Below are 25,162 nucleotides of genomic sequence, written 5' to 3' on the forward strand. Positions count from 1 at the left end.
TGACTTGCCCAAGAACACAGAGCAGACAAGTAGCAGAGTCGCGATTAGAACCCATGACACAAGATAATCAGACCACACACATGGGGTTTACAACCTAGTGGGGAGGGAGAACAGTTATTTAATCCCCATTTTTGAGGAATCAGTTGGCCTCGTGGAAAGAACCCATGCCTGGGAGTCGGAGGACTTGGGTTCTAATTCTGGCTCCTCCACTTGACTGCTCTGTGACCTTGAGGAAGTCACTTAACTTTTCTATGCCTCATCTCTCTCAGTTGCAAAATGGGGATTCACAGTACCTGTTCTCCCTCCTACTTAGAATGTGAGCCTCGTGTGGGTCCTGATTATCTCATAATAATGATGGTATTTGTTAAGCGCTTACTGTGTTCTAAGCACTGGGGTAGATACAAGGTTATCAAGCTGTCCCACCTGGGGCTCACAGTCTGGATCCCTATTTTACAGATGAGGTAACTGAGGCACAAAGAAGCTAAGTGACTTGCCGAGCCGGGGTTAGAACCCATGACCTTTGACTCCCAAGCCCGTGCTCTTTCCATTAAGCCATGCTGCTTTGCTCAGAACAGTTCTTGGCATGTAGTATTTAACAAATATCACAATTATTATTATTACTTTACAGATAAGGAAAGTGAGGCACAGGGAATGTTACAGACTTGCCCGAGGTTACACAGCAGGCAAGTGGCAGAGACTGGGCTAGAACCTAGGTCTCCTGACTCCTAAACCTGGCTCTTCCTTTGTGAAGCAGCATGGCCTAGTGAGAAAAGCACAGGGCTGAGTGTCAAAAAGACCTGGGTTGTTATCCTGGCTCTGTAACTTTGGGTAAATCACTTAACTTTGCTATGTCTCAGTTTTCCCATGAGGATTCAATACCTGTTCTCCCCTTCCACTTAGACTGTGAACCCCAGTTGGGACGGGGACTGTGTCCGACCTGATTTTTCATATTTAGCACAGTGCTTAGCACCTAGAGACTAACAAAGACCACAACTAGTGTTGTTATTAGCTGCTTCTCATCTGCTTCTTGTGATGCCCATTTGTTTTAATGGTATTAAGCGCTTACCATGTGTCAAGCACTGTTCTAAGCACTGGAGTACATCCAGACTAATTTGGCCAGGTACAGTCCTCGTCCCCACATGGGGCTCACATTTTAAGTAGGAGGGAGAACAGGTACTGTGAATTCCCACTGTGCAAATGAGGGGCATAAGGCACAGAGAAGTGATTTGCCCAAGGTCACACAGCAGTTAAGCAGTGGACCCGGGTTAAGAACCCAGGTCCTCTGTGCCCTATCCACTAGGCCTGACTGCCTGATCCAGAGCAGTCATTACCACTGTCAGCCCACGTCCCACAGGCCTGTATTCAGTGAGAGTTTATACACTTGCTCTAAGGAGAGTCTTACCGGGAGCTGCGCTTGTTATACTGAGGTTTTGCCAATTTAGAAAAAAACTAATCCGATGAAGTTATCCTGGTAATAAGTCTTCGCAGAAAGAGAAAGTTGGGATAGCCTGGAAAGGTGCTCCTGGGAGGCCTTGCGGGCCAGTAGGAAGAGCACAGAGCCAGGTGGGCATCAGGAGGCCTGAGTTCCAATCCAGATTTGTCCCGCTTATATCAAGTGATCGCTTTGTGCCTCAATTTTCCTGGCTTTAACAATTATATCTTCCCTTTTAGAGCTCCCAGGAGGTTGGTAAAATGAAATAAGATGATAAAAAATGGCAGCAAAAGCACTAGATGAGCACAAAGTATTGCTTTGAGCGGAGAGCCTAGAAAAGTAGTAAACACACAGAAACAATCCATAAACACCCTTTCTGCTGTGGGCCTTTGAAGGATGAATTTCTCTAAAAAGGCAGTTTGGGTTGGTCTGAGCTCCTGAGCTTCCTTAGCTCCCCGAATGAATCTAGTCACGAACAAACCTGTCACTTTTTCGCCCCTTCCCAGGCTCGCCCTCATCTCCATTGGTCTCCTGTTGGCTTTTCCTATCTTCCATCCCCTAATCTCCCATCTGGAGAAGCGACATCCCCTGGTGGAAGGAGCTTGGGTCTGGGAGTCAGAAGACCTGGGTTGCAATCCCAGCCCCATTCCTCGCCTACTGTGTAAACCTTGAGCAAAATCCCTCAACATGTCTATTCTTGTTTCCTCATCTCAAAAATGAGGACTAAGTACCAGTTCTCTCCCTTCCCCTTAGGCTGATGAGGGACGGTGGTTGTGTCTGAACTGTTTATCTTGTATCCTCCCCAGTGCTTAGCACAAAGTAAGTATTGAACTAGGACCACCATTACTATTATCATCTCCAGCCTGCCACAAGCAAGAGGAAGTAGGGAGGGGAGCTGGGGAGGGGGCAAGCCTGACAATCAGCCATCTGATTTCCAGCCGAAGAGCTCCTTCATCCCTAAACGACTCTGTGGAGGCCCTCGGCCCAGCCCAGGGGTTGAAGCTGAGCTTTATTTAAAGTGCCGGGAGAAACGTCGGAGTTGTTTGTCCACGTGGAGTTTGTCCTGTGCTCCCAGGGCGGATGGGAAGCGGAGACTCTGGGGTCACTGGCTCACCAGGCTGCCTCACAAGGGGGAACGTGAACTTGTTTATCCGCCAGAAGGATCGGGGGCCGCTGAGTGAAAGCGGGACGCCGCGTGTGTCCTCACAGAGCCCCTGATCTGTCGGGGGCAGGAGGAGAAGCCGCCAGGATCACTAAAATTAGTGGAGAGAGATGAGTCGGAGGGAGGGGCGGGCGGGTGCTCCGGGGGAGTCGGAGGAGAGGACGTGATGTGGGGGAAAGCGCCGCCATTGAGCAGCACACAGACCGAGATGGGTTTCCTAGCCTCCGTCCATCCCCAAATTCCCCACGCTCTTATTAATTAGCACGGAAATATTGTCGTGTCTGCAGAGAGGATTGCTGAATTGCCAGTGGGATAGCAGGGTGGGCAGCTGATCAAGTAACTACTAATTAGGTTACTTCCCACTGCTGTTGATGTGCTGGGGGCGTGTTTCTGAGCCAAAATATAAGGGGGTGGGGAGAGAGGAAGGCCAAGACAGAGACAGATGAGCAAGGCGAGATCTACGCTGCTTGTTCAGGAGAAAGAAGAAAGTCTGGATGAGAGAAAAGGTCTGAGGTCGGAGACAGAAGGAAGAGGAGTGAGAGCCATTACTGTCTCCTTGACCAAATCCGGGGTTCTGTGCCTCGACTAAGTGCAGGGATCCCCCCCGCCCCACCCCATTCCACATTTTATTGCTAATGCCTTAAACCAGAAAAGTTTCACCCTATGTTATTTACCTTGAAATGGAAGGTGTGACTTTCCCGAGGCTGTGATTTTTCCCCTGGCTGAAGTTTCTCAGTTCTCCCATGAAACACCTCTGTGGCGCTCCCTCAGCACTACTTCAGAAAGGACAACCACACCCATTGTTTTACCCGAAGTCAAAAGTCAGAGGGGATCTTGGGAGTTCAGCTAGGCAAATCCCCCTGCCTTCACAGGGTCCAATTTACTAAACGCTTGGGAGAGTGTAGCAGTTAGTAGACATGGTCCCTGCCTTCAAGGAGCTTACAGTCTTTCTGGCCCGGCGGGGGTGGGGAGGAGGGGAAGGGCATGAAAAACCTGTCAAAATGCAGAGTGAGTATAAAAATATGTATGTAAGTGCTCGGTCGGGGGAAGGGTGTGGAAGTACCCAAGTAGTGAGTTGGCAGATGGAGGATAGGGAGATGAGGTTAATCATAGAAGACCTCCTGGAGGAGATGTGACTTCATTAAGGCTTTGAGTATGGGGAGAGCAGTTGTCTGCCAGATGAGAAGAAGGGCCAGAGTTCCAGGCAGGAGGGTGGACCTGAACAAGAGGGTGGAGTGGAGGGAAATCTCTGCCAGAACAGGGCAAAGAAAGGATTTTTTAACTTCTGTGGAACTTTACAGCCCCATGTACACACAGATAATATTCACCATTGGATATCATTGCCTAATAAGTCAATAGTACTTAATGAGTGCTTACTGAGTGCTGAGCACTGTACTACGGGCTGGCGAGAGCACAATAAAATTAGAATACGTTATCCCTGCCCTCAGGGAGCTTTCTTTTTATGGTATTTGTTAAACATTTACTTTGTGTCAAGCACTATTCTAAGTGCTGGGTAGATGAAAGTTAATCAGGCTGGATAAGGTCCTTGTCCCACATGGGGCTCATGGTGTAAGTAGGAGGGAGAAGAGGTATTGAATCCACATTTGCTTACTGTCTTGTAGGGGGAAAGATTCTGAAATAAGTTAGCAGGAATCAATCAATGTGGTACTTATTAAGCACTTGGTATGTGCAGAGCACTGTACTAAGAACTTGGGAGAGTACGATACAACGAAAGTAAAAGAGTATGAAGATATATGAGTAGTTTAGAGTTCAAGTGTCCTGAAGTACTACTGTGTGAGTTGGGGAAATGCCATGGGGAGGTTGGCTATTTACTTGGTCAGTGCTAATAGCATCACAGATTCAACCAAGGAACCAACCAACTAGGCGCCTGGAGGGATTGGAGAGGAAACTGGGCCAAATCTGAATTTTGGACAGCATGAGTTACTTCAAAGTGACAATAGAAGGAAAAAAGTTGAACACTATTAAGTAATAAAACAAAGTTGAAACCTGGACCTTGTCTCTCACCGTCGACCCCTTGTTCAAGTTCTCCCTCTTGTCTGGAACTACCTCCCCTTTCATATCTAACAGACCAACACTCCCCCAGTCTTCAAAGCCCAGCTTAAATCATCTCCTCCGGGAAGCCTTCCCTGTCCAACCTTTCATTTCCCCATCCTATTTTCCATCCCTTCTGCATTGCCTCTGCACTTGGGTCCAGACCCCCTGAGTACTTTGATATTTGTTAGGCCGTTACTACGTGGCATGCACTATATCAAAAATTGGCATAGGTACAAGGTAATCAGGTTGGACACAGTCCCTGTCCCACGTGGGGCTCAGCGTCTAAGTGGGAGGGAGATCAGGTATTGAATCCCCATTTTATGGATGAGGGAACTGAGGCACAAAGTAATTAAGTGACTTGTCCAAGGTCACAAAGCAGGCAAGTGGTGCAGCTGGGATTAGAATTCAGGCCCTCTGACTCCCCAGCCTATGCTCCTTCTGCTAGGCCACGCTGCTTCCCATAAATAATAGAACAATAAAAGCAAAAGATCTTACAATCTATAAATGCCCAGATTTAGGAAGAGAGAAAATTGAGTTCCTCCACCCTCCACTTCCTGCCTGCTCAGCTTCTGGTTAGCTATCTTAGTCCATCAACTGTATTTATTGAACACCTATTATGTGCAGAGAACTATACTTGGCATTTGGGAAAATAAACTTAAAGCAAAAGACGAGTCCCACCTTCTAGGTGCTTTTAAACTACTGGTGGGGTTTACAGTCTCATTCTAGCTTTAACCTGGGGCTTAGAAAAGAACCTCTTCCTTAAGGAGGGGCTTGTTTTCGTACTCTGAATCGAGACCCACATAGGGGCTTGTAGTCCAGGGCCTTCACTGGACACTTGGTCAGTTTTGCATGCCTCATACTATTCTCCTACTACAACCCAGCCCATACACTTTGCTCCTCTAATGCCAACCTACTAACTGTCTACCTCGTCTTGTCCACCTCACCATCATCCTCTCGCCCACATCCTCGCTCTGGCCTGGAGCACTCTCCCTTTCTGTATCCAACAGACAATTACCCTCCCTGTCTACAAAACATTACTGAAGGCACAACTCCTACTAGAGGCCTTCCTTGATTAGGCCCTCATTTCCTTTTTTCCCCTCTCCCTTCTGCCTCATCCTGACTTATTCCTTTTATTCACCACCCTCCCCCACCTAGCCCCATAGCAATTATGTACATATCTGCAATTTCTTTATATTGGTGACTGTCTCCCCGCACTAGTCCATAAGCCCGTTGTGGGCAGGGACTATATCTGTTATACTGTTGTGTTGCACTCTCCCAAGTGCTTAATACAGTGCTCTGCACATAGTAAGCACTCAGTAAATATAGCGTCATTGCTACGGTACCCTCTGAGCTTTGTGTAGGGAAAGGTGACCTGGTTCCTAGTTCTCGACCTACTAAACCATACACAAGCCATCTTATCCGTCCACCCAGGCCATCTCCCCTTTCCCTTTCCTATTGGGGTTTGTGTCCTAGGAATCGAAGCCCGTGAAAGAACTTTGGCATCTTCCAGGTGTGAAACAGAAGGGTTAGAGCAAAGTTATTCCAGGCCAGGACCCAGTAGCTAATGAAACTCCCATAGATTCTGTGGAGAGATGAATTGCCCTGGGAGGAGCCAAAAACCTCTTCCAGAAGCTGGAAGGATCATGGCCGTGTGAAAAAATGGGTTGGGAGTTGGAAGTAGCTGACCTGCTGGGTGACCTTGGGCAAGTACCTTTTGTAGCTTGGTTTCTCATCTGCAAGATGAGGAAAATAAGTATTGTCCCTCCCTTCCTGGCGTAAACACTGTGGCCTAGTGAAAAGATCATGGGCCCAGAAGTCAGAGGACCTGGGTTCTAATCCCAGCTTTGCCACTTGCCTGCTGTGTGACCTTGGGCAAGATACTTCTCCGTTTTCTAATTCATAAATATGGATTCAATACCTGTTCTCCTTTCTACTTAGACTGTGAGCCCCATGTGGAACCAGGGACCGTGTCTGAACCTGATAAACCTGTATCTGCCCCAGCGCTTAGATCAGTGTCGTGCCATAATAATAATAATAACAGCAGGGTTTGGGAGGCTGTGGTTACCTCCCTGCTCCAGACAAACAGCAGTTGGTTGCAGGGTTAGAAGTTGTACCCCTAGGTGACTGTCCAGAGGTCTTCTGGGAATCCACTCGATTCCCTGGACAGATGTGCCCGGTCGCAGAGAACTTAAGTGACTTGCCTGATTCTGGTCCCAAGATATTGTGCAGCAAGAGGATTTGATGACTTCTTGGAATAAATGAGTGTTCTCAAACTGCTTAGCACCTGTTTGTGGGAAGGGATTTAGCTGGTGGAATTTAGCTGGTGGAATCAGTCAGTCAATCATATTTATTGAGCACTTACTCTGTGCAGAGCACTGTACTAAGTCCTTGAGAGAGTACAGTATGACAATAAAAAGACACATTCCTTGCCCATGACAAGTTTACAAACTAGAGGGGAGATAGACATTAATAGAAATAAATTACAGGTATGTACATAAGTGTGGTGGGGCTGGAAGGAGGGATGAATAAAGGAACAAGTTAGGGTGACACAAAAGGGAGTGGGAGAAGAGGAAAGGAAGACTTAGGGAAGACCTCTTGGAGATGTGCCTTCAAAAAGGCTTTGAAAGCGAGGAGAGTCATTGTTGAAATGAGGAGGAATGGCTGCTCTCTACTCCTTCCCTGGCTTGGGCTGCTACAGATGCTGTGGATGCAAACTCCCAATTCCAACTGGAACAAAGCACTCTGCCCTACACCCTGTGTGCATGTGGTCTCACTCAGTGATTGCCTAGCTAATAGTTAACCACACAGTTTGACCCTTGTAGTTCAGACCAGAAAAACAGTGGTCAGATTGCACAGTTAACTATTGACTAGTCACTACCCAGGTGAATGGGTGTCTGTGTGTCTGTGATGTGTCCTTCAAAATCAAAGATGATGCTATGGACAGTGAAGTTCACCTAGGCATATGTGTGTCACTGGAAAGGCCCATATGGGGCCAAGAATAATAATAATAATTATGGCATTTGTTAAGCACTTACTATGTGCAGAGCACTGTTCTAAGCGCTGGGGTAGATACAGGGTAATTAGGTTGTCCCACGTGGGGCTCACATTTTTAAATCCACATTTTTACAGATGAGGTAACTGAGGCACAGAGAAGTTAAGTGACTTGCCCAAGGTCACACAGCAGATAAGTGGCGGAGCCGGGATTAGAACCCACGACCTCTGACTCCCAAGCCCGGGCTCTTTCCACTAAGCCACGCTGCTTCACTGGGAAGCCACACAGATTGTTTCTAGTTGTGAGAAACAGTTTTGCCTAGTAGAAAGAGCACTGATCTGGGAATCAGGGGATTTGAATTCTAATCCTGGCTTCATCATTTGCCCACTTTGCGACCTGGGGCAACTCGCTGAATTGCTCAGGGTCCCAGTTTCTTCATCTGTAAAATGGGATTTAAATACCTGTTCTCTTTTCATCCTTGCTTTGGTTGCCGCTGGGCCCAACATCTGTTTGGGTATTGCGCTAGTACCCATTTTCCTTATATGTCCCAGTCTGAAAAACTTTGAAAATAAGCTTAGCTGCAGCGCTAATGGACCAACTTGATTTCAATTCCCAACTCCATCTCACTGTTTGATCTCGAATAGGACTCTCGCATGATGCCGATGGGAAGCGCTTAAGGGGTCCGGCGAGAGATGTCTGTGAATGGCCCAGGTCTCCCAGTCTTAAAGAAAGTCAGATGGCAGTACGACTCTGAAGACCTTCACTTTGATCAGGAATCTCATGCCATATCATCGCTACCTCACTCTGACGGTCTCCAGAGAGGTATGTAGGTCTTCTTAATTCTGTTTTCTACTTGGTTGTCTTTCATTGCTTTCCTAAACAGTGTGCTGTTTGGTAACAGAATTCGGTGATGTCATTACTTCTGGTTTTTTGTTGTTTTTTTTTTTAGATTTGTCTTGACTCCATAGCTCTGGGCCCCCTCTGCAGAGCTGTTGACAATCATTCACATATAACAACTCTTTAATGACAGTCTCTCAGATTTTCTATGATATCTGTAGTCTGTTGAGTTGGGAGATTTCCTGGAGGATCAGAAGCCTATGCCCAACTGTAGGACTACTGAGATATTAAGTACATCCAAGGCGTCTTAATTTAGTAAATGGAATATCGTGTTGGTGGTTACAAGCTAATATCTAACCCATTCACCGAGAAGGAATTTAACAATTGCGGTTGAGCTTTTTAATTCTGTGTGGTTCAGTGACTTTTTCCATAATTCATCAGGGCTGCTTCCACTTGTACTGAAATCTTCCATGACATTGAGCTTGTCAGATATTGACAATGCTGTGTGAATATCTTTTAAAAATCTCTCTTCCTCATAGATATCAATCACGTTAAGACCATGTGCCCTTAAAATTTCAACATAGTGTTTCTGTTTTTGAGTTAGGCTCATTGAGAAGCAGTGTAGCCTAGTGGATAGAGCACGGGTTTGGAAGTTGGGAAAGACCTGGGTTCTAATCCCAGATCCACCACTTGTCTGCTGTGTGACCTTGGGCAAGACATTTCACTTCTCTGTGCCTCAGTCCCTCATCTGTAAAGTGGGGATTAAGATTGTGAGTCCCATGTGGGACATGGACTGTGTCCAACCTGATAAGCTTGTATTTACCCCAATGCTTAGTACAGTGCCTGGCACATAATAAGCGCTTTACAAACAAACTGGATGCTCACTGATATCTCTGGTCTGGATGGAAAGCCTCAAAAAAAGCAGTTGTCTTCCAGGGAACTCTTTGTTGTCAAGTTTTGCTCAGAGAAAGTTTTTCAGAACAAGGTGGATTTGGCAAAATCATCCAAGGGCTATTCTTGGTGAGGAAGCCTTGCTTTGCCAGTAGTGTCCATTTTGGCTGACTTCAGGTCTCATAATTTCATAGTACACTGATACTGCTTGACAAGTATTTTTGTTTGTGCTTTTTAATTTATTTTTCTACCCTATCACAATTTGCCTATTCCAAATGTCATAGAGGTCTACTCCCCCTTCACCTCCTCCGCTTTCTCCGTTTTTCATGTGTACCTATTCATTTTAGTATATTTCTCTTTCCCCTCATCTTGTGCATTGGTGTACCTTATAATCTCACCAAACAGCCAATCCCACTTTTAGACAGTTTTAATTTTGAAGGTTCCTTTTTTTGTAATGGTATTTAAGGGCCGAGCACTGAACTAAACTCTGGGGTAGGTACAAGCTAATCAGGTTGCACAGAGTCCGTGTCCCATATGGGGCTCACAATCTTAATACCCATTTTGCAGATGAGGGAACTGAGGCAGAGAGAAGTTGTGACTTGCCCAAGGTCACCCAGCAGACAAGTGGTGAAGCTGAGATTAGAACCCAGCCCTGTGGTCTACCTATTAGGCTATGCTTCTTCCTGAGCTTGTTTCCCATCAGATCTGTGTGCCTGCCTTATTCAAGGAGGGGTCAATGCTCATCTTTTGGGCCCCTCCACCTTGGTGGGTGACAACTTTGGACAGATCAGGTGTCCAGGACTGGATCAATTCTTCTGTGGAATTGGGGTTATTTGATTTTGTGGGGCGACTGTCACCAAGTCTCTTTCTACTTTAAAACAAAGTGATCACAATTCTGGCATTGAGGCTGTTAGCTCTATACTCAATTTGCCTTTTAATGAACTTAAAGCCATTCTGTGGCTATATTTCAATCTTAAATATGTAGATTATAGTTATCACTAAAACCAACCTATATCTTTAGGACAAGTCTTAGGTCATATATTTGTGTTTGTATGCTCTTAACTGTAAGCTCGCTTTAGGCTGGGAATGTGTCCATCAGCTCTTATATTGTACTCTCCCAAGTGCTTAGTACAGTGTTCTGAACACAGTAAACACACAATAAATACGATTGATTGACTATGTGTATCATTGTTGACTTAATTTTGCAGGACCTATACACTAATCTAGCCCTTCAGGGGCAGTGCTTTTTGTAGCTGGTGACGAAGGCTATTGATCCATCTTCTACCGCATAGTAAGCGCTTAACAAATACCACAATTATTATTATTATTATTATTATTCTTGTTGTCAGCAGCCTTGGCAGTAGTGTTTGTTTCTGCAAACAGCAGTGGGATCACTGATCTTTACAGCCTCGGCTCCCTTTGGCTGGGAGTGGCAGGGGAGAAAGATGGTGCAGGTTGGAAAGGTTGCTGCGAAGGAAGGTAGGGACAGTTCCAGGGTCTGAAGACACCAGGGCCAGAGCCACCGCTCAACATGGTAGCTTCTCCATCTCCCACGGAACTGAAGGAGAGTCTAGGTGCTTGAGCTTGTGAGGCGTGCGGGTGAAGGGAGAAGGGGTCGGGTGTGGTTTTCCCCACCTCCATTTACCTTTTGTCAGTGGAGCTGTCTTTGTGGGTGTAGGCGTGTGCCCCGTCCACACAGTCCCAGGGCTGCGGCCCTGTGGAGAGCTAGGTTGGATGGGAAGCCTCTCACTTCCAATGGGGCTAAGACTAAGTTCAGGATCCTACTACTGTCCTTTGACTTCTTACAGTCTGCCTTTTCCCCTATCTGTAATTTATTCTAACTTCCGTCTCCCACTCTAAACCGTAAGCTCCTTGTGGCCAGGGAGCGTGTCTATCAACTCTGTTGCGTTGTATTCTTGCAAACACCTAGCACAGTGCTCTGGGCACGGTAAGTGCTCAATAAATACCACTGGTTGACTGATTTGGGACATGGATTGTATGTACCAACTGTATTGTACTATCCCAAGTGCTTCGAATAGTGCTCTACTCACAGTAAGTGCTCAGTGAATGCCCCTGAATATTTGATTGATTGGAGCATGTCTCCCAACTCTCTTATATTGTATTCATTCATTCATTCAATAGTATTTATTGAGCGCTTACTATGTGCAGAGCACTGTACTAAGCGCTTGGGATGAACAAGTCGGCAACAGATAGAGACAGTCCCTGCCGTTTGACGGGCTTACAGTCTAATCGGGGGAGACGGACAGACAAGAACAATGGCAATAAACAGCGTCAAGGGGAAGAACATCTCGTAAAAACAATGGCAACTAAATAGAATCAAGGCAATGCAACCTCCCATTCACCTAATCAATCAATAGTATGTATTGAGAGCAGAGCACTGTACTAAACCCTTGGGAAAGTACAAAAAAATAGATATGTAGATCCAATTCCTGCCTACAAGTAGCTTAGCGGGGGAGAATACAGACAGACTAGGAAGAGAGCAGTTTCTGTGGCGTGGAAGGGGCAAAGGCCAGATGGCAGGGTGTCAAGGAGAGATTCGAAGGAGAGGAAGAAGAGGCAGAAGGTGTAAAAAAACAAAAATAAAAACAAAACTTCGGCACTATCCTTGTTTCCTCTCTCTCCTTCAACTCTCATCTTTACTGCCTAATCCTGGTGGTTCTTCCTACAAAATAATTCCTGGATTTGTTTCTTCCTCTTCACTCAAAGAGCTACAAGTGGCCTTATTGTCACTATTCATTCATTCAATCATATATATTGATCACGTACTGTGTGCAGAGCACTGTACTAAGTGCTTGGGAAAGTACAAACAGAAATAAAGAGTGACAATCCCTGCCCACAACGAGTTCACAGTCTAGTTGGGGGTAGACAGACATGAATACAAACAACCAGACATCAATATAAATAAATAAAATTATAGTTATATACATAAATGTTGTGGGGCAAGGAAACGGGGGAAGAGCAAAGGGAAAAAGTCAGGGTGATACAGAAGGTAGTGGGAGATGAGGAAAAGTTGGGTTTAGTCTGAGAAGGCCTCTTGGAGGAGATGTGCCTTTAGTAAGGACACAACTAGATTACTAGATTATTATACTGGCCTCCTCCCTGATCTCCCTCTTCTCCAGCCTCATCCGATCCAATCTACACTACAAACTGCTGCAAGGATCACTCGGCACAGCTCTCTCCGTTCCTCAAAAGCCTTTACCACCTCCCCATGTCTTCCTGGCTTCAAGCAAAAATCACAGCCCAACACCAACTCACCAGTCCTTCCATGTCTCCGCTCTTCATCTGACACCCTCCAAACTGGTACCTTCATCCCTCCCAACCTAACCCAACTGTACCACAGCCTTGACTCTCCCATTTCCATTGCCTTGCTTAAGTTTTTATTTATTTTTTAAATGGTACTGGTTATGCACTTACTATGTGTCAAACTCTGTTTTAACTGCTGGGTTAGAATCATGTCAATCAGGTTGGACACAGTCTCTGTCCCATTTGGGGCTCAGTCTTAAGTGGGAGGGAGAACAGGAATTGAATCTTCATTTTACAGATGAGGAAACCGAGGTCCAGAAAAGCAAAGTGACTTGCACCATGTCATGTAGAGGGCAAGTGGTAGAGCCAGGATTAGAATCCAGATCCTCTGACTCCCTGGCCTGTGAACTTTTTTTTTAAGCTATTTGTAAAGTGCTTACTATGTGTCAAACAACGTTCTAAGCGCTGAGGTAGGAACAAGTCAATTATGTCAGACAGAGTCCCTGTCCCACATGGTGCTCATAGTCTAAGTAGGAGGGAGAACAGGTATCCCCATTTTACAGTTGAGGAAACAGAAGCAAAGAGAGGTTAAGTAACTAGCCTAAGGTCACACAGCAAGGAATTGGCAAAGTCATGATTAGAACACAGGTCCTCTGACTCCAGGCCCATACGTCTACCACTAGGCCATGCTCGTCCCAAGAGCTGAAACTTCCTCCTTCCTCACATCAGCTCTCCTTTTCCTACATGTCTTCACTGATTAATTGCCAGCACCCAAGTCATGGAAGTCCATCAGCCATCCCTAGTAGTGACATACTTATACCCCCTCTCAGCACTTGGGTATATGTTCTTTTACCTGTATATCCTACTATATGGCTTTGTAAATACCTCTATGTCTACCACCCCCCTCACTGGAGTGGAAACTCTTTGTGGGCAAGGAATCTATCATCCCAGCTCCACCACTTGCCTGCTGCGTGACCTTTGGCAAGTCACTTAACTTCTCTGTGCCTCAGTTACCTCATCTTTAAAAGGGGATTAAGAATGTGAGCCCCATGTGGGACAGCCTTATTATTATAATAATGTTGGTATTTATTAAGTGCTTACTTTGTGCAGAGCACTGTTCTAAGCACTGGGGTATATGGGGTAATTAGGTTGACCCACATGAGGCTCACAGTCTTCATCCCCGTTTTACAGATGAGGGAACTAAGGCAGAGAGAAGTTAAGTGACTTGCCCACAGTCACACGGCTGACAAGTGGCAGATCTGGGATTCAAACCCATGACCTCTGACTCCCAATCCCATGCTCTTTCCACTGAACCATGCTGCTCCTTATATAAAATAATAATGATTGTGGTATTTAATAATAATAATGTTGGTATTTGTTAAGCGCTTACTACATGCAGAGCACTGTTCTAAGCGCTGGGGAAGATACAGGGTAATTAGGTTGTCCCACATGAGGCTCACAGTCTTCATCCCCATTTTACAGATGAGGGAACTGAGGCACAGAGAAGTTAAGTAACTTGCCCACAGTCACACAACTGTGCTTACTATTTGCCAAGCACTGGGGTAGATACAAGGTAGTCCGGTTGGACACTGTCTCTGTAATGATGTTGGTATTTGTTAAGCGCTTACTATGTGCCAAGCACTGTTCTAAGCGCTGGGGTAGACACAGGGGAATCAGGATGTCCCACGTGGGGCTCACAGTCTTAATTCCCATTTTACAGATGAGGTAACTGAGGCACAGAGAAGTTAAGTGACTTGCCCACAGTCACACAGCTGGCAAGTGGCAGAGCTGGGATTCGAACTCATGACCACTGACTCCAAAGCCCGTGCGCTTTCCACTGAGCCACACTGCTTCTGTCCCACATGGGGCTCACAGTCTTAATCACCATTTTACAGATGAGGTAACTGAGGCAGAGAGAGGTTATTACTTGCTCAAAGTCACACAGCAGATATGTAGTGAAGAGAAGCAGCGTTGCTCAGTGAAAAGAGCCCAGGCTTGGGAGTCAGAGGTCATGAGTTTGAATCCCGGCTCTGCCCCTTGGCAGCTGTGTGACTGTGGGCAAGTCACTTAACTTCTCTGTGCCTCAGTTACCTCATCTGGAAAATGGGGATTACCTGTGAGCCTCACGTGGGATGACCTGATTACCCTGTATCTCCCCCAGCGCTTAGAACAGTGCTCGGCACATAGTAAGCGCTTTACAAATACCAACATTATTACAGAGACAACATTATTATTATTATTATTATTATTATTATTAGTGGAGCTGGGATTAGGACACAGGTCCTTCTGACTCCCAGGCCTGTGCTTTATCCACTAGGCTATGCTGCTTCTTGATCTTGCTTGTTTTGTACTTCCCACTGCCTTAGAACAACACACTGCTTCCAGCAGATGTTCAATAAATGTTATTACTAGTATTTGTTTCCTGTCCCTTCACTCGAGCTCCTTAGGTATCTTGGGGTCACCCATTGCTCTTGTATGTCCCAAACATCGCTTCACTTCTTGGAGATGGACTGTGGTTCAGCACCTTGTCATTTGTGATCCCGTTTTACCACCTGATGTCCAGCAGGCTGCCCCTCTATGGTTGCCTTTATGGAAGGAATGTTTGTGTGGATCTGTTTCAGGTGGCTCTACATACCCGACCTTTGAAGCTGGAGTGACTATAAGGGTCAAAATAATCAGATTTTAGCGTGAGAAGAATTGACTTTTGAGCTGAGTGGTGACTGAATCTAGTTACTGAATCTAGTATTTTGTTAATGAAATGTACATCGCCTTGATTCTATTTAGTTGCCATTGTTTTTACGAGATGTTCTTCCCCTTGACTCTATTGCCATTGTTCTTGTCTGTCCGTCTCCCCCGATTAGACTGTAAGCCCGTCAAACGGCAGGGACCGTCTCTATCTGTTGCCGACTTGTTCATTCCAAGCGCTTAGTACAGTGCTCTGCACATAGTAAGCGCTCAATAAATTCTATTGAATGAATGAATGAATAAAAGGAACAGACCTGTGAATTCCCACAGTGACTCCAGCATGTCTTTGTCCCATCCTGCTCTGTTGGAGATATTCGTAAGAGGAGCAACTGAGGTAGCTAGAGATTCGTTGCCATGCCCCTAGAGGGAGAGGGATCCAGCTGGGAATGGAGGTGGAGCCTGCCGAGCTTGTTTCAATCAAGCAGTGGTCTTTACTGAGCTCTTACTATGTGCAGAGCACTGTATTATGTGCTTGAGAGGTTTGCTGAAGGCAATTCAAAATCATCCCCAGGCACAGCAGCACAAAATCCCCCACCTGAAAGTTGCCAAATCCTGTCCCCCAACAATTCCCTACCCCTCACTGAAAAGACCACAGGCCTGAGCATTAGAGGACCTGGGTTCCAATCCTGTCTCAAACCTGCTTGCTGTGTGACCTTGGGCAAAACACTAACTTTTCTGTTTCTTCATCCCTAAAATGAAGATTCAATACCTCTTCTCCCTCCCACTTAAACTGTGAGCCTCATGTGAGCTCAAAACTGTATCTGAGCTGATTATGTTGTACCTTTCCACAGCACTGAGCACAGTGTTTGGCACATAACAAAGGCTTAAAATACAATACTATTGTTTGGTATTATTATTATATGCTCCTACCAAAAAGGTTGCCTTCGTGTGTGTTTTTTTTTAGTGTGGGGTGTTTTTTTTTTATGGTATTTGTTGAGCACTTGCTAGATGCCAGGCACTCTACTAAGTACCAGGGTAGATAGAAGCTAACCAAGTTGGAGACAGTCCATGTCCCACATGGGGCTCACAGTTTTAATCCTCATTTTACAGATGAGGCACAGAGAAGTGAAGTGACTTGCCTGAGGTCACCCAGCAGAAAAATGGAGCTAGAATTAGAACCTGCGTCCTTCTGATTCCCAGTCCCGTACTCTAGCTACTGGGCCACATTGCTTCTTTTTTGTGGGAGAAAGTATGACCCACGTGAAAGAAATCAATCATATTTACTGAGTGCTTACTAAGCTTTTGGAAGAGTGCAATACAACGGAATTAGCAGGCATGTTCCCTACTCATTCATTCTTTGAATGGTATTTATTTGAGTGCTTACTGTATGCAGGGCACTGTACTAAGCACTTGGAAAGTACAATTCGACAACAGATAGAGACAATCCATAATGCGCTTATAGTCAAAAGGGGGAGGCAGATATTAATAGGAATAAGTAATTTATAAGAAATCATTTAAAGATGTGTACATTGGTGCTGTGGAGTTAGGGGGCGGGGAAATATTAATTGTCCAAAGGTCACAGATTGAAGTGAATTGACAGTGCAGAAGGGAGAGTGAACAGGGGAAAAGAGGACTTAATTGGTAAAGGCCTCTTGGAGGTCAATGTGACCTTAGTGGTGCTTTGAAGGTAGAGAGAGTGGTGATCTGGTATATTATGGATGGGGAGCGAGTTCCAGGCTTGGGGATGACATGGGAAAGATGAGTTTTGGGCACAGTGAGTAAGTTGGCACTAGAGGAGTAGAGTGTGCTGGCTGGGTTGTAGTACGATATTAGTGAGGTCAGTCAGTCAGTGATACTTACTTAGCACTTACTGTGTGCGGAACACTGAACTATGGCTTGGGAGAGTACAATAAACAACAATAACAATAAACAGACATATTCCCTGCCCACAGCAAGCTTAGAGTCTTTGAGGGGAAGACGGACATTAGTATAAATAAATTACAGATATGCACATGAGATGAAGTAGGCAAGTTGATTGAGTGCTTTAAAGCCCATGGTAAGGAGTTTCTATTTGATGCAGAGGTGGATGGGCAACCACTGGAGGTTCTTGAGGAGTGGGGAGGCATGAACTAAATGATTCATACAGCAGAGTGAAGAATGGATTGGAGTGGGGAGAGACAGGAGGTCGGGAAATCAGCAAGGAAGCATTTGCCATAGTCAAGATAGTATAGGTTAAGTGCTTGGATCAGCATGGTGGTAGATTGGATAGAGAGGAAAGGGTGAATTTTAGCAATGTTGTGAAGGTAGAACCGACAGGATTTGATGACAGATTGAATATATGAGTGGAACAAGAGAGATGAGTTGAGGACAGTGCCAAGTTTACAGGCTTGTGAGGTAGGGAGGAGGAGTGGTATTGTCTACAGTGATGGGGGACAGGGTTTGGGTGGGAAGATGAGGAGTTCAGTTTGAAAGTAAGGGGAAGAGAGCCAGCATGACACAGCATGAAGGCATTGTCAGTCCCTTCAGCCCTGAGTGAATTATCAGTGCTTAATCGACTGCCTGGAGAATGGCGCTCCTGTATCAGTAGCCTGCTGGGAGCCAGCAAGCATGTATAACCTCCCAGCTCACGGAGAGCAGTAAGCGCCTCAACCTTGCCCCGAGAAGCCTGTTTGCTTGTGGAGATCTCGAGGGGCCCTTCATCCCTCCTGACCCAGCAGCGGGGAAAGGCACGATCGTGGCAAGCCTGCGCCCTCCAGCTTGTGCATTTTGAACTTAGCTCGAAGCCCGGAAGAGCTGATAGGGGGTTCAGAATGGGATGATCCTTTGCTCAAGAACAGACACTAAGTGAACATCTTTGCTTCCTTTCCTCCTCTTCCCCATCTTCCGCCCTTCCCGGGCGTTGAATTTGGGTTCACTTAATAGATGTGTTCTTAAGTTGTTGTAATCCTGCTGGAAAATGAAAGTCTTTTACCACCCCCACTGCTCCCCAGCCTCCTTGCTTTGGAACCCTAGTGGTCCTGGTCGGCAGATGAGGGGAATTCTGCACTAGGTGAAGCACAGTTGAAAGCCTATAGCTTTCACTGTTTTGCTTAAGACCTGGTTATTTTTTTTTTTTTCAGCTGCCTGTTATATCAATCACGGAGCTGGGATCTATTTATAGGTTGGGAGTACTGTGTCCTTAGTCACAAAGAGAGACTCAGACAGAGGGGACCGCTGGCTGGTGCGGGAAGAGCTGAAGGCCGCCTAATCAGCAATTAGAAACACCTGAGGGTCGAAACCCCCTCCCTCTCAAACCCTTCCAGACCCCACACTTCCAACTGGCAGCATGTAAGTAACGAAACTTCTTTCTCATCCACAAAGTGTCTCCCTCCCTGCCCCAACCCCAAATGCTTGCTTATTCTCCTTATTTTATTTATGGCTACAACTCTTTCTCATACCTATCCTTGCATTCCCGATTTAAATCTCCATGCCATCTTGGGGGGGAATGGGGAGAGAGACCCGGCTTCCTTTTGCCTGTCCCAGGAAGGTCATAGGGATTCCCAGCTCCCGGGTCTGCTTTTGAGGAAATCTTGCCCCAGAGTGGTAGATTTTGGGTCGTTTTCATTGATTTTGATGCAACCAAGTTAGGAGAAGCAAATCCCAAGGGGAGGGTGCCATCTGAGACCCGCAGCGAGCATCTGGGCTTAGAGTGTGAAGAGTTTGATTTGGGGAGTGCCCTAGCATTGGGGCGCTAGGGAAAGGTTGGCAGAGGGAAGAAGTCTGGTTGGGGAATATTTCTGTGGTGCTGTGGGACATGTCTGGGAAATTCCCCCAGCCTTGACATTAGTCTTCTTAAAAAGCAACCTAACAGCATGGTACAAACCCAGCTATCACGCACAAACGGAAAATGGGATTTCTGTCTATGGGGTACGTGTGAGTCGCTGAGTTTTTGAAACTTTGGGGAAGCCAGTTGAGCCCTGAGGTTTGTCTTATTCTAAGTCCTTTTTCTCATTTTATTTTCTGTTGACTTAATACCGAGGGTGGCGTTGGGTGGTGGGGAGACCTTTCAGAAGAGTCAGAGAGATGCTGAGGATATTTGGGTCGGGTGTTCAGCATCACTTTCGCTATCCTGATGAAAGCCATACTCATTTCAGACCTACTTAAAAGGTGTGAGAGTTAATACATGTTTATTTTTGACCTGAAAGGAGAAAATTCTTAATGTAATTGCCTTATATCCCTCAAACTTAAGCTCTATCAATGTAGTATATTGCTTAAAGTATTGTTGATGTCAAAGATTTGCAAATCAGTTTTGTTTCTAAGGACTGAATAGCATTTTTTTTAAAAGCTTGCACTTTTTAAGTTAGCATTTTTAACAAAGGGAAAAGTGCTAAGGTAGGAAGCATTTTAGAGTAATTTTAAAAAGAACAACTGAAATTAAGCACACAACTTTTAATGAGGTAAAAAAATCACAATTTTATGACAATTAAGACAATTTGTCTTTTCTTAAATATGCAAGAAATTTTGTTATAAAGAGCAAAGAATTACTTCCTGCTCTCTTTTTCTGAAAACACATTTTGAGTGAAAGCAGATAAGGTGTACCCTAGGGCTCATTTTCTAATTTTTACTTCAAACCAAAACATCAAGCAACAGTGTTAACCAAACCGCTCAGGCTCAGCTTCCCTTTCTGAATAAACCACTGAAGAAAATGGTAGCTTTCTTCAGAGGCAGATTTAACTGAACAAAGAGGGGAAATTAGGCTCAAGAGTTTTCTTTAAGTATGTTATCGCATGTTGGTCTAAACAAAATCTTTTAAATTTCCCTCAATTCTTTACTTCCAGATTTAGCTTATTTTAGTTTGGAGTATTTGCTAAATTAGAAGTATATATTTATGCTTAGAGCTCAAGAAATCAAAAGCAGGCAGTGCTTTGCTGGGATTAGTTCACCGAATTACGAATTTAGAAATAATCAATTGGAAGTGGCATCTCAAAAGCAAATCAGAGCTTCGAAACTTTGTTGGGAAAATGGAATCAAAAAGCAAAGAAAAAATTATCTTCAGCACTACATGGTTTCTGTATGATCCTAACTTACGCCTGGTGAAGCTTTTAAACTTTTTTTGGTCTGTTTTCAAAGGAACTCCCCTTTGAAGGTTTGCTTCAGTATAATGTCACATTGGGTTTTGAAGGCCTTGTAGATTATGGTTAAAATTATGAATCTGAGAAACTGGTTTTGGCTATCCCTAGAAGTTAACTGTTTGCTAAGATAAACTCTGTCTCGTTACCATTTTTTTTTTTTTTTTGGTGCTGGTGCTGGCAGTTTGAGAATGTGGTGACTCTGTTTAGCTCTGATCAGTCTGAATAAGCCATTCCCATGCCCTTCCCAACGAGTGTATTCAAGCATGACTGCACAGATCCAGTATAAGGGCACCGGGAGAAGTCTCAGCATTCCTGAACAGGTCCGATTTTCTCTTGGTGTTCAGATTTGGGGAGGAGAATAGTGGTTGAAATTACTGAGGTAAGAGCTGTTCTTTGAATCTCTTGCTATCTGTGAGCCCGCTTACATTTGGGGGTTTCTTGGTGTTTGGATTCTGTATATTGTGCTACCTCAGGAAACGCATTGAGGGCTCTTGGGCTCTGAAGTCTGCACATCAGTAGATTTTTGTTAGATCAGTAGATTATCACCGTCTTTTTCTCTTTGTGCCTGGAGAGAGATTGAGTTGAGGAAAAAACTTGGGACAACATTTGCATAGGGCAGTGTCTTATTATTGAGTTTTCTGCTTCAATAGCGATTAATTTTGTGTGGATTCAGTTCCCGTCAACCTCATTTTTTTTCCAAACTCATCTCTTAGATGCATTTGTCACGGGGTTGAATGTGATTTCAGGACTGCAAAATTTCACCCATTCTGTCTTTGGCTTTGGCTTATTTTCTCTGAAGGTAAACTAGTCAAGTCCGTATGTGTGTATGCACGCATTTGGTGTGTTCTGTCTTCCTCTCCTCTTTCTCCTTTGCACAGAAATCTAGACCCAAACCTTTCCTTGCAAGTGGGCAGGTGTTTGGAATGCAGCTGGTTCTGGTGCTTGGCTGGGCACCTAATGAGAAGGTGTCAGCTAACACTCAGAGAGCAGGTTCTCTGCCCAGCGCAAACAGTTTTCTGTAGCTCAAGTCCCCTGCCAAATAAATGGAAAACGGTAGTCAAGTAGTTTAAAACAACTCTGCATCTCTGACTGCATCTCGTCCTTCCAACAGAGATCAGGTCCATCTATCTCTTATCTCAATTTCTGCATTGCATTATGCTCTTGTCCTCTCTTTCCCCCTCTCTCTCCTTTCCTGAGAACACATTTCTGTCTGGCACAAAAAATAAACTCGGATTGTGGGTAGTTATGTTAATCTAATTCAATTCTCTGTGGGTTAAGAGTGAAATTCTAATAGTGGAGCTGTTGAGGGCTTTTTTTGTTAATGGGCTTGGGGATTACATTGAGTTAAAGGCTCATTTCCTAATCAAACAGAGAGGAGAGAGTGACTCCGAATATTTATGAGTCTCCCAGCACGAGTTAAACATTCAACTCCAAAAGCAGAATCTCTGCACCCCAGGAAAGAGTTAAAACCCTCAGGGCCACAGTGGGAAAAAAATAAGCCAAGCAAAGCCGTCAACCCCTTCAGCTCTGGTACAACTTCATTTTGGCAAAGCGGAATGGGGTGAAGGGGTCTGGGGGCCGGGGAGGGGAAGGGAGAACTGGGTGGAGAAAGCCAGAGTCACCCCTAAAAGCTGAAATGGAAACAGATGTGACCGTGATCCGAAGTCGTATCTTGGTTTTGGAATAGATGCCCGTAGGTAGTCCTGGATACTCAGGACACCAAGGGGTCAGAAGAGAATGCACCAGAAACCCTCCCAATCACCCCTCTCTCCAGCTGGAGAGGGAGTGCAGACCCTGTGGGAGAGGGGCATTTCCCACGAGCCAAGCCCCTTTTGTAAGGCATCCACTTCAAAAACCAGCAAAGAGCAACCAGTGCCACGCTCAAGTGGTATTAAGTTGTTATTTCTCCCCTTGAGTGATGACAAGGTGTAGACCAGATCCGAAGGGGAGGCAATCAGCATTTGATTCCCTGGTTTTGGTGCTGGAAGGCTGAAGGGGATTGATGGAGGATGAGAATAGTGAGTGCTGTTTTACACACAACTTTCCCCTGCAGGTAACAATAATAATAATAAATAATATAAGTGCTTACTGTGTGCCAAGCACTGAACTAAGTCCCAGGGTGGTAGGCGATGAATCAGATCGGACACAGCCCCTGGCCATATGGGGCTCACAGTCTAAGTTGGGGTGAATGGGTATTTGATCCCCACTTTACAGATGAGGAAATCCAAGACACAGAGAAGTTAAGGGGCTTGCCCAGGGTTACACAGTAGGCAAGGGGTGGAGTTGGGCTTAGAGTCCAGGTCCCCTGACTCCCAGGCCCATGCTCTTTCAACCAGGCCATGCTGCTTCTCAGCTCACAAAGCACTTTTCAAACCTCCCCAGATTCATCTTCCTGTTTTTCCACTCCAGCTGGCCAGTGAGGCCATCACATGTTGGAGAGAAGTGGCGTGCCCCAGGACAAACTGAGAGCTAGGGAGAGCACAGGTCTGGGATCCAGCCTTCATTCATTCATTCAATCATATTTACTGAGCACTTACTGTGTGCAGAGCACTGAACGAAGCACTTGGAAAGTCCAATTAGGCAACAGATAATCAATCCCTACCCAAACATCGGGTTCAGCTCACTGCTCAGCGGTGAGGCCTAGCGGAAAGAGCATGAGTTTGAGAGTCAGGGAACCTGGACTCTAAGCCGAACTCCACTGCTTGCTTACTGTGTAACCTTGGGCAAATCACTTCACTTCTCTGGGCCTCAGTTGCTTCATCTGTAAAAGGGGAATTCAATATCTATTCTCTCTCCAACTTAGACAGTGGCCCCATCCTGATTATCATGGATCTGCCCAGCACTTAGTATAGTGATTGGCACGTAGTAAGTGCTTAACAAAACCCACAATAATTGTTATCTTTCCTCCCCCTTTCCTCCCCCATCCCCCTCCTCAAGTTTCCAGGAAGGAATAAGCAAAACTTCCCTCTGAGGGGCTGCGTGGGTGCCAGGCTGTTGCTACTGGTAAGCTTTCCTTCTGCCCTTTGGGAAGGAGAGTCAGTCTGCCAGTTTCCAGGGGCCAATTCTATGAGGTCTGGCATCCTTGCGTTTTGGCCCCCATTGTCCTAACCCTGCCGCTCCTCCTCAAGGAGGCAGCCCTCTCTCCTCTGACCCCAGATTGAAGAAGGTAACTAGTCCCGGGGCCCATCTTCTGCCCTTCACGTAGCAAGGATGAGTCCCAAAACTCCCCCATCAGCCACCATTCTCCGTGGCTTCTTTCTTGGTTTTCTGGATCCTGCCTCGGCTTGCGCTGCGGCTTCCTGTCCTTGAAGCGTCAGCTCTAGGCTGAAGCATTCTTCCATGCCTTGTGGCTCCCCGAGCTTATGCTAACGAGGAGAGAGTCCCCTAGCCTGCTTGGGCCTGTTTCCCGATTCTGCTCCTCTCCTGGCTGGGCCGCTTGCTGGCCTGGAACTCCCTCTGCCCCCCCACACCTTGCCAAATCTCCCGTCGCAGGACCTAACTCCTCGGCTCCTGACGGCCTGCCAGAACCTGGTCCTCGAGTCATCCTTCCCCCGCTCACGAGGGCAGCTGTGTTCTGACAAGCCGTCTGCTTGCCGTGTATTGACCGAGCAGTCCCTGGCCGTCTGTGACAGGCAGCGCGGAACGAGAGGTCAAGACGACGGGTCAAGAATCGTCTCAACCTGCGGGACCTCTGAGTCGCAGCAGCCGGCTCTGTCCCGGCTGTTTTCCTTTAGTCCGGCTGAGCCAAGTGGATGTGCGGCGGCTGGAATGTCCAAAAGGATCTCTAAGATCATCTGGTCGATGAAAATTATCCTCACCCCTATGTTGAAAAGTGGCTCCCGGCTTGGGCCCCCTGAGGTGATGACATGCTTTCTCTCCCACCCCTTTGTGGCCAGCTCTATCATTCGTACTTCTATACCAAGTGAGTTTCCACTGCCCGAGCACCACATAGGCATTGTGTGTGGGTGTATGTGCGTGCACGTGCACGCACAGGAGGAGGAAAGACTCAGTGATCTCTCCCCCTCTGAGAGCCCATTTAGGGTTCCACAAGGACCAGCTGACCAGCAGCTGTGAATGACATCTAAATCACTTCCTCTGAGGGGCCCCAGGGTGTCTATAAATGCCTCCAGCTGGGAATGGTGACTGGAGAAGGGATGATCCCGCAGAACCTTTGCCCATTGACCTCTACCCCACTGCTACTTCCTTTCTGTCTTCCATATCCACTGTCCAACCCAGAAACACCAAAGTGGATCTTCTCCTCAGTTAGTCGATGGTATTTGTTGAGCACTCAGGTGTGCACTGACTTTGCTGGGAATGGACTGTCCTCTTTGGAATCCCTGGTGGGAAGCAAGTTTGGGGTTGTAAACCCTGCAGGTTCTCTGGCTCTCCCTGAGTTCCCTCCCCTCTGTTCTTGCGTTCTAGCTGGGGCCGTCAGAGGAGGGGACCTTGGGTCACAGTTTGCGGTGGGTCTGCTCCTGGTGGTAGCAGAGCTGGGACTTAGGAGAACAGCCAGCCCACCTCTCCCCCTCCCCTCCCTTCCATCTAGCCATCAGGGGTTAAATGAGATGAGGCCTCTCCTGAGGAATAGTGACTGGCTGAAAAAATCAATTCCTTTGACTTAGTGATTCTCTGAGGCAATATTCAAGGCTGAAATTATTGCTGGTTAGCTAATTTGTGAGTGTGTATGTATATTAGTGAGAGAAGGAAAACGTGACCTAGGACAGATGACTTTT

At 46.1% G+C, this 25,162-nt stretch overlaps 1 protein-coding gene across 2 annotated transcripts in view; it reads left to right on the forward strand.

Annotated features, from left to right (window-relative positions):
- ESRRB (estrogen related receptor beta) overlaps positions 1-25,162 on the forward strand; it is a 216,207-nt gene that overhangs the window by 32,275 nt on the left and 158,770 nt on the right. The window contains exon 2 of one of the 2 annotated variants that reach the window (XM_029071453.2): positions 8,286-8,463. Coding sequence is in view for 1 of the 2 variants with exons in the window: in XM_029071452.2 (XP_028927285.1) it covers positions 18,644-18,645 (2 nt within the window). In the remaining variant the exon portion in view is untranslated. Of the gene's footprint in view, positions 1-8,285; positions 8,464-18,528; positions 18,646-25,162 lie in introns of those variants that run through there. The other variant, XM_029071452.2, reaches the window with a different exon arrangement.

This window comes from Ornithorhynchus anatinus, chromosome 1 (assembly GCF_004115215.2).
Source record: "Ornithorhynchus anatinus isolate Pmale09 chromosome 1, mOrnAna1.pri.v4, whole genome shotgun sequence".
NCBI lineage: Eukaryota > Metazoa > Chordata > Mammalia > Monotremata > Ornithorhynchidae > Ornithorhynchus > Ornithorhynchus anatinus.